The sequence below is a fragment of the Protomyctophum parallelum genome, assembly GCF_964188405.1.
Source record: "Protomyctophum parallelum genome assembly, chromosome: 15".
NCBI lineage: Eukaryota > Metazoa > Chordata > Actinopteri > Myctophiformes > Myctophidae > Protomyctophum > Protomyctophum parallelum.
The window spans coordinates 18480760-18495759 of record NC_139710.1 but is presented as its reverse complement, the minus strand read 5'-3'; the positions used below and the strand labels follow the sequence as shown (position 1 = coordinate 18495759).

Sequence of the window (15000 nt, the reverse complement as noted above, 5' to 3'; positions counted from 1 at the left end):
CTTGTGTGTATGTTTCCTTTAATCAGCCGAGGGTCTGGAGGAGCTGGGCTTTGCTGCGGTCGGGAGCCGCAGCGCTCCTCCGCTATCCAGAGCCCTGGGATGTGTGCCTTTAATTTAGTAGCTGCGGTTGGACAGAGTGTAACCTGATAAAACTCTTTTAAATGATAGAGTAGCCATCTGGCTGGCTGGCTGACCGGCCCGGCTCTGTGGCTCAGGGGTTGGGGGGAAACTGGTGCTGAGGAGGTTGGTGGGTTGGCCCACTACGGGACCTGGTTGGAAACATGCAAAATCACACACATGTGCTCACAGACACGCACGCACACGCGCACGCACTGTATCGGACCAGTAGCTATAGTTGCTCCTTCATTTACTGCTGTTTCTCTTTCTAGCTCTCTCCCTCTCTCGGGCGGCAGTGGCTCAGGGGTCGAGTGGCCGGTAGAGCTAGTATCGAAGTGTCGTTGAGCAAGACTCTGAACCCCAAATTGCTACCGATGAGTAGGTTGGTGCCTTGCATGGTTTCCCCTGCCATCGGTGTGTGTGAATGGGTGAATGTAAAGCACAATCTGTAAAGTGCTTTGGATAAAAGCGCTATATAAATGCACCATTTACTCTGTCTCTCTGTTTTCCTAAGATGCATACTGCTAGCTCCCACCCATAAACACACACATGCACGCACGCACACAAACATTGCGGCCAGAGATACTCACTTGTCAGGGTTGTAGACGTTGAGTTCCTCCAGGAACAGGCTGTCATTGAGGAGGCCAGTGTACATCTTCGCCAAGAACTTGAGAATGATGCCTTTCTCTGAGCCCAGGAAGACCACAGTGTGGTTCTTATGGGGCCCGGCGGCATTGTCAACCGCGATGCGTGTCAGACGATACCTGGAAGTGGACACAAGTACAGTACCAATAGATCAGGCCAACCAATCAATCACTTTCTTGGCTTATCCCCAAAGTGTGTCTTAAGGAACCCATGCATAGACCATCAATAGTTTGGAAACATGCTGAGCATTACTGGCCGGTGGCATCTGGGGTTTGTCCCATTCACATTTTTGAAAGGATCAAACTAACTCAAATCTACATGTACATTCCTGAGTACAATCAAATCACGGAGTCAATTCGATTACTATCAGATGATGCCTGATTGAGGATCACAAACAACAGGTAATGATTTCTTGATGATAGTTACAGTAGTCAAATAAATATGTCAATATTATATCGATATCGTGGTATGAGACTAGATGGCTTAAGTCTTGTCTTTTCCTGCATGGTTTTAATCACTCATTTCATACTTACTCAAGAATTGACAAAAATAGTGTAAATAGTCGAACCTCACAACACATCACATCACAACACATGAGCTTGTAGATTGAAAAATGTATATTAGCGTCACAATAATATTATTAAAATAATCATAATCATCATAATCAAGATGTTTAATTTAGTCCCTCCCAACCCTAAACTATAAGATCTGTCAGACTGTTCTTGAAAATATACTACACTAGGTATATGATCTATTCTATTCTAGGAAGAAAAAACTAAAGTGAGTAAACTGGCCAGGGCCAAGTACAACAGGCTTCCACCGCACTTCAAGCCAAGTTTAGGCTGGTCTCATGGTGCATCTAAGGAACAGGACTGATGGAAGGCACTGGAGCAGTCTCTGAAAATGAAAGCCTTTTAACAGGGTGCAGGCAAGTAGATTGACGACGATGTCAATACATCTTCGTTAGGTCCCAACCTTTTTGGTTGCCCTTCCACTGGCCAGGTGTCAGTAATTGTTGTAGATGCCTGGGATGCAAGTAGGCATACCAAGCACGGAAACACTAAAACTAATCCTTCGGGCTGTTTACTTTTAGTGACTCTCCAAGGTCTTTAAACTCAAAGTGAACCTCCTCTAATGACTATCTGTCTCCCAATTAGTTCTGGGCTGAAAGGACCTCTTACTGTTATCAAACATTATCTTCAAATCTGTATGTATTATGCAAATCCATTTGAATGTTTTTTGTTATTAATTCAAGGAGATGGCAATTAAAGATTAAACTTGAGAGCTTATTGGGGAAAAATGAGGAAATCCTCTTGTATCCTCAGGATACAAGGACCTTGTGAGAGTTTGCCATGCGACCCGAGGGAGAACCTAATGTACTAAGAAACTATTTAACCTGAGGGAGAACCTAATGTACTAAGAAACTATTTTGGTTTGAATGTAAATGAAGCGTGCTGTACAGTAAGGTTTACAGTATCAGCTCTTTAATAAGCCTGGCGTCCATATTTTGGGCATGTGGCGAACATTAAAGTAGAACATTTTAAGGGTTTAAGTGGTTACGGCCATGTTCTCTTATTCCCTTCACTCCTTTAGTTTTTGTCTTAGATGGCATTGGAATTCTCAGTGGTTTTGTTCAATGAAAACAACCGCTATGTAAAGCATGGCTGTAGCTCCAAGGACTGTGGAAATGGGATTTGGTCTCATTGAAATAACACAATCTCAAGACATTCACTGTCTTTTCCCCATTCAGAGTAATAGAAATCTCAAGAGGAGAGTTCTTCAAAGTGCCCCCTCACTCTCTCTGCCACTGATTGTGTGCACGGCAAGCTAAAGAAAACCCTGCCAGAGTAGAAATCATAAGGACACAATAGATATAGGCCTTTTCCAATTTGTGCCAAAAACCGATGCTGGATACTCAGATGTCCCCTCTGGCTGGCATGGCAGGGACAGAGCCCTATTACAGAATACAGATGCTGTTTCCAGTTGACTTCCCAGAGTCAAGACTAATATTCCATACAGAAATTAAGTCATGGATACTGTAGCCTACTATAAAAGCACCCCCACCCCCACCCTGTTCTCTTCGTGTCTCTCTCTCTCTCTCTCTCTCTCTCTCTCTCTCTCTCTCTCTGTGTCTTCATAATGTCTTGTTTTTTATACCTTACATAAAGCCGTTAACTACTGCCCCGGCTGCGCTTTATGCAGTGTCATTTCAAATAAAATTAAACAGCCTGATCTCTGATTATATAATGATAAAAAAAACCACCCGTGTGAAGTGAGGGGCGCTAATATATTAAAGTCTAACTCATGTTGATTAGGTGATGTAATGGTGATGTGAATCAAACGGTGAAAACATAAACATTAAACGCAATTAACAATAAAGAGACAATATGACGTAAATGGAACATTATGTTGATGTACATTTTCCCTTCATTGTCAATGGCATTTTCAAAACAAACATTGAACTAAAGACAAACATTAAAACTGTGTATAGGCCCTCGAAATTCTGTTATTCACAGTATGCTCTATAATATAAGCCAAAGGCATTAAGTTAATGAAAGGTGAGATGTGTAGGGAAAGGCATGTGCATTCAAAGATAATACAGGCAGGGTCAAGATTCCATTGAAATGATTTGTAAAGCACATGGAAATAGCTTCATGCGGCCTGTTTTGAAAGTGAATTTACCACTGTCACATTTAGTCAAGTGCTTGGTAAGTTTACATTTCCAGCTCATCTCAAGCATCTCAAAATTTTAAGCTCAACTAATTGGATTTCCAAACCATTTCAGATGAAAAGCGAGTCGGTGGGCTAGTTCCCGGTTGCCAATGAGATGGCACTCTGCTGTCCTATACCTCCAGAGACTGGCTGAATCGTCAGTGTGTAGCGTAGCCAAATGCCAGACAGACCTTCATGATCAAACGACCACAGCCAGAGAGCACTTGCTTTGGGGAATGGGCTCAACTCCAGAAACTCTGGATGCAAGCCAGCCGCAAAGAAGAAAAACTCTCTTTTACCCAATTCTGGTAGAAAATGTCCACATTTAAATAAAAGTGGAAAAAAAAGAAAAGTTCATAGAACTTTCATGACAAACTACACGCAACTTTATAAATACTTTAGAATCCATGGTTGCAGGTGACAGCTGAGCAGAATAGAATATGTGACATTCCAGAATATTTCAGTATGAAGCCTTTTCAACATCTCCACAAATTAAAATATGTCTTCATCACATCACTATCTCAGCGCCTGACAGGATGAGGATTACAAAATTGATCTTGCCCTGTGCTTACACAGTACAATCCTCTGTGGTAATAATGTATGGACAAATGGTATCTTTCCTCCAAGGTGTAAGTTGCAGACTTGAAAAGAAAAAAGGAATCCAAGGCACTCCGCCTTTGGTGAAAAATAATTCAAATAATGTATTAATGAGCAAGGCAAATAAATAACAGGACCTACGCGTTTCGACCAAAAGGTCTTCGTCAGGGTCTATCTGGACCTACGCGTTTCGACCAAAAGGTCTTCGTCAGGGTCTATCTGATAATAATTTATCAATTTGTAACTCAGAGTGTACAACATTTGCACACTCTCAGAGTTAAATGAACACTCAGGATTTCACGAGTAGGGCCTTAACCCATTAAAACAGGGAAAGGGAATATTTTAGAAAAATCTTGAAAGTGTGCTAACTACTGGTTTAGAAGGAATTTGTCGAATGAATGGGTTAAACTTAAAACAGGTCACAGATCGCATTCACCCTAACCGCAAGCATGACAAGCCATTTCACCCAATTTGGCTCCAGGGATGAAATGGATCAATGACGTCCAGGCTGTGTCACACTCACCGGACCATGGTCTTGAGGAACCAGGGTCTGTTGGCGATGGAAGGCACGGCCTCGTCCATCAGAGGGTGCATCTTGATGAAGTTCAACGTGTCATCTGGGAACTCGCTAGACAGCTTGTATCTCTCCAAAGACGGAGTGCCAGCACAGCAGCCAGGTCTGAGGAGAGCAGGGGAGGTGGATGAGGGTAAACAAGGAGCAGGAACATTATTCGGATCAGAAGAGAGGACTTGTAACATTGATTGATTTAGGCTAAGAGCTTAATTTCACTTCAAATCAATGAGGGGGTGAAACTGCAACAGTAGCCCTTCGCACTAAGATGCTTTGATGAGAGCACAGTGAGAAAATGCCTTGTTTTTTATTGGAATCAAACACGACACACTTCTACCATTTCTGTTTATAGGGAACCGACGGGAGCTGCTCGTAAAAGTCAAGCAGCTTTTTGATAGTGCTACTTCTTTGCAGACATTTCACCCCTAAGAGCTTGTAAAACCAATTTACTGTACCCACTTCTGAAACCATGTTTTGCCACATAACCTACGACAGATCCGTGGAACATTAACCAGCCGGCCAACAAGATTTCTTTGACAATCCACACGTGTGTGTGTGTGTGTGTGTGTGTGTGTGTGTGTGTGTGTGTGTGTGTGTGTGTGTGTGTGTGTGTGTGTGTGTGATGTCAGTCATTATCAATGATTAACGATGAATGATTAATGATTAACTCCATATTTGACCACCAGCAATGTGCACAAGAAAATGTGGTTCTGATCGGTCCAATAGTTTACTTTATTTTTTTCCCATTAATACTATACCCATTAATACTAATGCAAGCATGCATCTATACTATAGGGCATGAGCTCACAAAACATCCTGTGACATTGAAAATAAAAGCCTCTTTTAGACGTTATTTGCCTTGAAAAATCCACTCCACTGAAAGATATTCCATTCAACCAGTTTCTTTTCAGTATTAAAAATGCAAAAATCACACATTCTCTTTTTTTCACTGTTGATAGCTATGTCTGAAGATGCAAGAAGAGCAGAACTAGAGGCCGACCTTTCTCCAATTCAGTAAGCAAAATGTGTAAATGATTCAGTATGACGTCTAGCACTATACTAGACGAGCAGTCTACTGGGGCCGAGCAGGGATAGCAGTGTTAAGCCTAGTCTCTCAAGGCAGACAATTCTTCCACAACCTTTGATGCTAGTCTGTAACTGTGCCTCATTATCTGTATTTAATTTTTGTTTGTGAAAATAAATAAAAATATCTTTCAGTCAGGAACACTCACGTCAAAGTAGATTAAATCATTTATTGCAATAAGAGAGTTTAGAGAGCCATGCAAACATTGAATTCCAGTTTACTCTAGGCTAGAGCTATGCACACGCTTGAGTACTGCTGAACTACAGTAGTGGAGGCTGAATACCGGACTACTCGCCTCTGCGAGTGGACTTCATCTTTGGCGAGTGGCCTTCCCCTTTGATCGAGAAGTCTTCACTTTCCGGGGCGGGTTGTCCGAGAGTACTCGCCCCGGAAAGTGAAGTCTTCTCGCCAAAAGGGGAAGTCCACTCGACCCGAAAGTGAAGCCCCAAGATGGTCCGTTGCTGCCCTCTAAAGGATCTCCCGTACGGACCATACTCTATGGCACGGACCCACCAGTCACTCGAACGAGTCGTTCAATCATTGGCCGAGCCAGGCCGATCGTCCTTCCAGGCTATGGGATTTTCTCTGGGAGGGATGGGGTCTAATCTCCTCTTGTGCGGTTGAGAGTAGCCATTTTTTCCCCTGCGGTCCATGGTAGTAGCAGACTAGCACTGTCAATTAGCATCGAACATTTGCGCTCGTTATAGCTAAATACAGTATTAAAAAATTATGATGATTATGATTATGATCGAAAATCTCAGTTACAATGAAACTGAATGGAGGTGTTTTTTTTAAGGGTAACTGTTCCGTTTTGGCAGAGTCAGACGATCCGCGATGTCAACACCAGTCACTCCTCCCAGTCACCCCCAGGCAGGATGCCTTCTACCCGGGCATAATTTCCTCTTTACATCCCCTGTCTGTCTGGGACCACCAGCTATAGCAATTATCACAATTTAAAAAAATAAGCATATTGAAACTATTTCACATTAACAATGTTGGTAAAACTAAGATATTTGAGGGGAAATATATAATTTATATCCACAAATAAAATATTATCATTGATTAACTCCATTTCTCTACCCTCCATCCCTTTAGTTTCCATGGTTATTGAGCCCCTCCTATATTTAATCTATACTAACCAATTATGGTAATATGAATTGTATGCTATTAGTATAAAGAAGGAGCCTAATCTATTTTCATGTTTTTATAGCATTAAATACTATATATATTTTTTGGTATGTATTAGCCTGTGACGTCACAGGGGAGCATGAATAAGTCCACCGTGGACCCTCTTGTAAACAAGTAATTCTGCAAACTGTTAATACATATTTCAATCAATCAATCAAAGTTTAATGTTTCTAAGTTAATCATCATGACGTTGTTTGTTGCACTTGCAACTTTGCAAGTAGTATTTGTATTTGCAACCAGAGGGCTACAAATACAATCAGTCATTCAGTCAGTCAGTCATGCATTATTATATAGACTCGTCGGTCTTTCCTTCCGCAAAATAAAAACGTATGGGTTTCCAATGCTAGACAATGTCAGACCCAAGTCAGTCATTCGTACACACTTCACAGTTCGTTTACAGCACTTCGTTCAGTCACCACCCCCTTCTCCCGGTCGGTTATACTGTTACAGCACTTTGAACGAAGAATATGCATTTCGTTCTTTCGGTCTCCTCGGTAAATGTACCAGTATGACCGATCCGACCCACTTTGAACGAAGAACGAAACTTTGAACGAAGAACGAATAATTTCGGTCTTTCGGTCTCCTAGCTCGGTCAATGTACCAGTATGACCGATCCGACCCACTTTGAACGAAGAACGAAATATGCATTTCGGTCTTTCGGTCGTATCGTATGACCAGTCACCACCCACTTCTCCTCTGCAACTGTTGTGCGCTGTGGGAGCCCTGGAGACGGAGAGCACGGCCCCGCCCTGCACCCTCCGGCTCGCAGCCTCGCACTGAATGAGAAGAGCAGCCGGCGATTCCCCGTCATTTGCATTTTGAACGGATCATTCACGGAAGTGACCGGATCGGTTTCGTTCACCAAAAAGAACTAGTTATTTTGATTCGTTCGTTCATGACCGACTCATCTCTAACGGATGTTATTTTTGTTGCTTTAGCACAGTAGCTAGCAAAGGCTGCAGTTGCTGAAAGTGAAGAAAACACTAGCCAAAAAGTGAAGACTTGTCGCCAAAAGGGGAAGTCATCTCGCCCCGGGCCGAATGGCCTTCTGCTTGGGCCGAGTGGACTTGACTTTTTGGCGAGTCGCCAAGACCACTCGCATAGACCACTCGCCAAGGGCGAGTGGTCTACCGTGGAGGCTGGGGTGGTGGAGGCAGCTGAGCTTATGCGACTTCCGTGACCTGCATGAAATAACGCAATGCTTCATATATAATTTGTATGGCTTTTCTGCCTTTATTGATAGTACGTGAATATGGACAGGAAAGAGGGAGAGAGAGAAGGGGAGAGACATGCAGCAAGGGTCTTCATGGGCAGGACTCGAACACGCAACGCACTCTCAGGCCAAAGCCTATATATTCTTGAATTTCCAAGCAGCAAGCTAGATAGGATTCGATTAATTGATTTACAGTAGGACTGCAGAGGCGAAAAGGAAGTGGGGGGCATCTGCATTGCATTCTAATAATCCTGCAAAAAATAGCCACTATTTGCTATTTACAGTGTGCGACAGAGCATAAAGCAAGCATTTCAGCTCGTTTGCATACAAAAAGGCCTCACAAGTTGGGGTGACCGAAGTAAGTAACTAACCATTTATACTCCTTGTGAGTGCAAATACCCGGGGTCGAATCTCAGTCTGAGCCCCTTTTTGTCTTCTCTCTGCCCTCGGATTCCTGTTTATACACTTATTTGAAATCAAGCATAACAATTCCACATCATAAATAGGACCATCCCAATCAGCCAATGCACTACAGAGGGTTTTATGTCGTTAACACCTGAAGTTGTTCCAAGTAAACTCGTATTTTCACGCTAATCATAAGAACACAAACATGCATGCACGGCTTGCACGCACGCACCCACACACACAATGGTACAGGTACTGAAGTGTTGGGGAACAGCCTCCTCAGCCATAATAATGGGAAGGAACGCACACATGCACGCACACATGCACGCACACATGCACACACCCACACACACACGCACGCACGCACGCACGCACGCACACACACATTATCCTGCCCCAGTTATTTGTAGCTAGGGAAAGGAGTGCAGCTTTTAGTAGGCTAATTAGGGAGCAGTAGATGAAAGATTGATCAGCCTGGTGCATTTGTAGAATTAACCGTCCATCTGCAAAATGATCTCATGCTTCATTTACTGATATCGAGCTCCTTCTTTGATCCTGTTGTGTGTGTGGGGAGGTGAGGTAATGTATTAGTGTGTGTGTGTGTGTGTGTGTGTGTGTGTGTGTGTGTGTGTGTGTGTGTGTGTGCTTGCTTGTGTGCGTGCGTGCGTACGTAATTAGCAGTATCTGTTACCTTGGCTTGGGGACCTTGTCCTCAGGAAAAGGTGTCCAAGTGGAATCTGGGGATTTCTGTTCCTTGAATCGGCCTGTAAATGCGTTGGCCACGTCTGCCATGTCATATGCACACACTGCTGAGCCCGGAATGCTGGAACAGGAAAACAAACAATAATTTGTTTTTGTCATTATAATGTTTTGTTTATTTGAATTTGCAAGCACAAATGTTGAGAATTTCATCTAGATATCCTGTTGAGACAGATGCTACTGTAGGTTTGATGTTCACCTGTATCCTAGTATCTACTTACAGGTAACTGTTTATCATGTTGTTTGTTGGACTATAGGGTTCATTCTTATTCTGATCTCGCACGTGTTATGGTACCACACTGGCAGAACATCATTGGACATTTACGTGTACTGTATTAGGCCCATTATACCACACTACAATGTTATGACCCCTACACACTACTGTAGGACTTTTAAAGTTGCCGGGGAGTCATCAGATCGTTAAGTATTTCACACTACAGGAGTCTCTTTTGGAAATCATTCCAATCGTCATTATATCGTCGTGGTTTTCACATTAACTAATTGATCACACACTGCAAGAGTTCACCAATATGCGATCCAGACCCGATACATAGGCTACATTTGTTTTTATTCCAATTCATTTTGACCTCTCACGTATACGTGCAGGATCCCGTGATACATGCGCAAGACCGACACAGGACACTTCTCTCTCTCTCTACCCCTCTCTCTCTCTCTCTCTCTCTCTCTCTCTGAGCGCACGTGGTCAGACGCTGTTTTATCAATATTATTCAAGTGAGATGTGTTGGTTTTTTAGAGACTATTTAACAGCTATATTAGGCTAATATAGCTACTAATATGTATCACAGTTGGATTTCCCTAAGGAATATATGTGACACCTTAATCTACCCACGGAATAAAGGTTATATATACACACCCATCTATCGATACAGACAGACAGACAGACAGACAGACAGACAGACAGACAGACTTTCTGCCTTCACAGACACAGCTGTCCTGTGCTCTCATTGGCTGTGAATTCGGACCTTCTCAAGGTGCCGCCACAACCCCGTTCACGTTCATACTGTATGGTGTCCAGTTGGCGAGAGCCAAATCTACCTGCTAGATATTCAGGTTTTGTCGGTGAGCTCCAAAAAAGCTCCCTAAATGGTGCATTTACGTATATAGCGCCTTTATCCAAGGCGCTTTACATAGATTGTGCATTACATTCACCCATTCACACACACATTCATACACCGATGGCGGTGGAAACTATGAATTGTCCACTGTAGACTTGTTCTCATCATGTCATAGTGCCTTCAGCAGTTAATATGTACAGTAGTTGGAGTATATTTGCTAACAAAAATAATCCCCAACAACTGTACTTAGAGGAGACAGAGAGAGGGCACATTCCTTTCCAATCCATTCATACAAGAATGGGTTTCCCCAAATGCCTCGAGGAAGCATAAGTTCAGCATAAGTCCACTGTTGGGCCAAAAATATGGGAGACAGATGATCGTATTGTTGCTATTCATATAGAGGGGGGGAAGGGAGGCACACACAGCTTGTTGTGATAGCAGCTGAGCTACTGGCTAGTGGCTTCTGTATCTGTCTGTTTGGAATCAATGCATAGTGCAGCACTGACTCACTTTTCTATTTACCACACATCTGCTCACAAAAAACGTTAAACTAAGAACTGTTCAGTCACTGTCATTCAGGCTTAAAAATGGGAATCTCTTGTCTCCGTCTCCTTCCCCGAATTCTATATCTCTACAGACCAGTGGGGGAGTTTTCGGAACGCCTTTTCGCTGTTGCATCATGGGCTAGACACATCATGCAGTCATGGGCACAAGGGCAGTATTATAAAGGACAAGGTCAGGGAACAGTCGCACTGTTCACCTCTTGGTCTGGCTACTGAAAGATAGGCACTAGCCTCTATAATGTAGGAGATAGGAGACGTACAGAGTCATACAGTATCTATTTATACCAAGCCAACAGCACAGTACGAACCAGAGTGTTCATTTAACTCAGAGTGAATAAATGGGTCCATTTTTACCCTCTCACTTACAGCTCCATTACACACTGTGATTTAAATGAACACTCTGAACTCGGTCATCAGCATGGAAAGGCAGCCAACCAGCCAGTCGCCCAGCCAGACTGACAATTAAATGAAGGACTGGAAACCCCTCAGTGAGTGTTTCCTCCAATTTCACCTGCAGGCTGCGAAATGGAAAGTTAATGCCCAGGCTCAAAACCGCCGCTTATAGACAATTTTGGCTGGCGTCGCTTCATTGGATTTTAATGTCCATTAACCATGCTCAATTGCATTGTCACAAGCAATTGTCTTATCTGCTAAAACGTAACAATAGAATGGAAAATTATAATATGTGTCAGCTGGGCTCATGGTAATTTTCAATTTAGATAAAATAAAACTGCCAGTCTATGAATATGAAAGCAGCTCAGAATACAAAGAATGAAGGGGGAAAATAAGATTATGCACAAAAAGGCCAAGAAAACAGTTTTGACAGCAGAAATGAGTGTCGCCCCAGCCGCCACAGAAATTAAGTGTCCCTGAGGGCACTGGCACTATTAAAAAGGTCAATATGTTGCAATGAAGTACTGTAATTACGTTCACATGTGTTTCAAAATGTTCAAAACGAGAACGCAATCTGTTGATTGTACCTTTTCTAAATAGTTTTATTCACTTAAACAATTATAGTGTTTAAATGGGTAAAATGACCTTGAGAAATTGCTTAACGATTTGTTAATTAATGAATCCATCTCTAATCTTAATTGAGATCTGTGTGAGTCATTGGACGCTGCTTTCATTCAGTCAATTGCGTAGTGTCATCGGCGTATTGCACCTGTTGTAGGGCGTGGAGAAGGTCGCCATGACTACGTCGCGTCCGTTGATATGAATGACGTTGGTCACGGCCTGCAGGATGTTGAAGTAGAAGTGCGAGTCCCCGGGGATGGAGCAGTTTAGTCGGGTTTTGAGGAAGGAGGTCCATTGTTTCTCCAGGACGCGCTGCGAGCCACCACGGTCATTCTTGCAAACCCTGGCCACCCGCGGAAACATCACCTGAGAGGAGAGGAGAGCCACTTCAAGCCTAAGTCTTAAGCCTAATTTATATGTCGTTGTACGGCTCTGTCGCTGATGAATAAGACGTTGAAGAGGTACAAAACATTTGGACAGAGGTAATAGTGCACGCACATCCCCTCTAGCCCAGGTGCTGGACAAACGGTAAGAGAAAATAGAGTCCGCAACACATGGTAAAATAGTACTCAGTTCCACTGATGTATTGATTCAATGTTTCGATACGTTTGGATCTTCTTCAGGAATAATCTCTATTCTTTTCTCTCTTCTTCAGATTATTCCTGAAGAAGTTTCAAATGGATCGAAACGTTGAATCAATGAATCAGTGGAGCTGAGTACTATTTTTCCAGTGTTGCAGAGTCTACTTTCTCTTCCACAAAATATATGGGGCTCTCACCCACTACTGTAGTGTCAAACCTAATCATCTATGTCTCTATTGCATGTACTGTACCAGCATTTCCCCTACTAAGCAATTATTTTGAATCCACTTACGGTAAATGCGAGCCATGAAATGATTAATAGCCAAACAACCCGATTATTAATTATACATAAGACAAGGCTGTTTTGAGACAGATGACTTACTGTTACAAATTGAAGCAACATAACTGAAAAGAAACGACTTGTATTTTGTGGCCCTCATATAAAGAAGACAGATACACGACGTGCTTCTACGCATTAAGAAGTCAATGTTTCGTTATGCGGATTGTAAACTTTAGGGCCCAATTACCACAAAGGAAAGCACAATGGTGTATTTTATGACTACTGTATTTTATCGCTGCCCACCGGAAATCCAACCGATGAAATCTGTGGCAGATAGCTTGGAAGGCCTAGCACGACGTTCCATCAAATGGTAAATTAAAGATATAGCAGAGGAAACTGGTGTGTTTAATACACCGTTAAAGACTCTGCACCTGGCAAGAGAAATTTCAAAATATATGACTTCAATAGGGGCCGGTGCTGTAATTGCTACTCTGCAATACGATGGTGTACTCAGTATTGTAATTAGTCGTTGTCACACTGTACTTACAGCAATAAATCTAACCCCAACCTAAAATTACTACGTAGAGTAAACACTGAATGTGAGTGAACATGCACTTAGATCAGATCCCATCGCACAATTGCACACACCCACCCACCGACCTACAGTCACACATACTGCACAGCCACACACACACACACACACACACCCACACTCAGTGCACCTACATACAGTACCCACCCATCTAAAGCACACACAGACACATGTAGAGACACACATAAATCAGTGCTATTACACCCTTGTTTCGAAAATATTGAACCAATGGAAAGTAGTAAAAACCGCATTTGAACAAAACCTCTTAACTCCATTGGACCCTCAAACTGTCTGCTAAAACAGCTAACTCCACCACTCCTTTTCATGCTAGTAATTGACATTGACATCTAAAGTAACAACACCAACTTTGATGTGGTAGTATTGGATCGTTTAAAAAAATATAAGGTTTTCTTCATTTCCTTAAAAAGAAAAGAAAATCTAAGAAATAAACATTTTAGAGTTATGAGGTTTCCTCCGGACAGCAACGATATGTATTGTACAGACACACATACTGATATACAGTACATGTACAGACCAGAGACACACGCACACACTCACGAACGCACGCACGCACGTCAGGGCTGGATATAGGCATGGGCATGGGCAATGTCGCAAAACAAACTGTCGCACGCAGGCATGCATGCAAGCACGTTCGCACACACACACACACACGTGCACACACAGAGGGGACCGTTCACTGACAGATAATACAGAGCTGAGATTAAAGAGCATGCAATATTCAGGACAGGTGTGACTGCCTTTCAGCTGGTTGCATAATTATGTCAGCTTTACATTTCACAATTCAACTTAACAATTCAACACATCCGAGTATTGTCTCATGTATGTCTTACTGTCTACCTTTAAAATAGCTAGATGTGGCCACTGTCACAACCACACACACACACACACACACACACACACACACACACACACACACACACACACACACACACACACACACACACACACACACACACACACACACACACACAGGATATAACTCATATAACTGGAACAAATACCTACTTGAGGCTTGATAATTTGATTGATCTAAATTCCAAATCACGCTTCTATTTAATCCCCCGTCCTCTTGTATGCTGGAGATAATGGACTGGTAAAGTAAGTAGGCCAAATGGGTACTATGAACGAAGTAAACTGTGGAATGGCTTTTTGTAGTAGCTTATTATTGATTGTGTCACAGAACACTGATGACTGTTTACATTGCCATGGAAAGCTCCGTTAATCAATTAAAATGGAGAGATATCGTTTGTCAAAGCGTAAATTACTCTCTGAAGCATATGGCTCAGCCGCGGGCATACTTACGCTGACATTCCTTTCAGAGTGCTCGGTGGATTTCACAATTCCCTGATCTGTATTCACGTTCTGTATGACTCCATCCTGTCAGTTTGGACTGAAATTCCATTATTTCTGTGCGTCTTGTTACACCTGAATTCTACCTCCGCCATCCCCCAGCCCCGCTCTGCCTTTCATTCTATCATCAAACTACACAGTGAAAGATTCCATTTCCATAATGCTATTTTCTTCCAAGCATGGTACCCAATTAAACTTCCTCCAGTCAGAGGTCTAAAACTGAAACGAGAAG

General features: G+C 42.7%; 1 protein-coding gene across 2 annotated transcripts in view; it reads right to left on the bottom strand.

Annotated features, from left to right (window-relative positions):
• sema6a (sema domain, transmembrane domain (TM), and cytoplasmic domain, (semaphorin) 6A) overlaps window positions 1-15000 on the bottom strand; it is a 135553-nt gene that overhangs the window by 33225 nt on the left and 87328 nt on the right. For both annotated transcript variants that reach the window (XM_083783929.1, XM_083783930.1), the window contains exons 10-13: window positions 12093-12310; window positions 9224-9355; window positions 4595-4750; window positions 708-881 (exon numbers count right to left, since the gene is read on the bottom strand). In XM_083783929.1, coding sequence (XP_083640055.1) covers window positions 708-881; window positions 4595-4750; window positions 9224-9355; window positions 12093-12310 — 680 coding nt within the window. The remainder of the gene's footprint in view (window positions 1-707; window positions 882-4594; window positions 4751-9223; window positions 9356-12092; window positions 12311-15000) is intronic.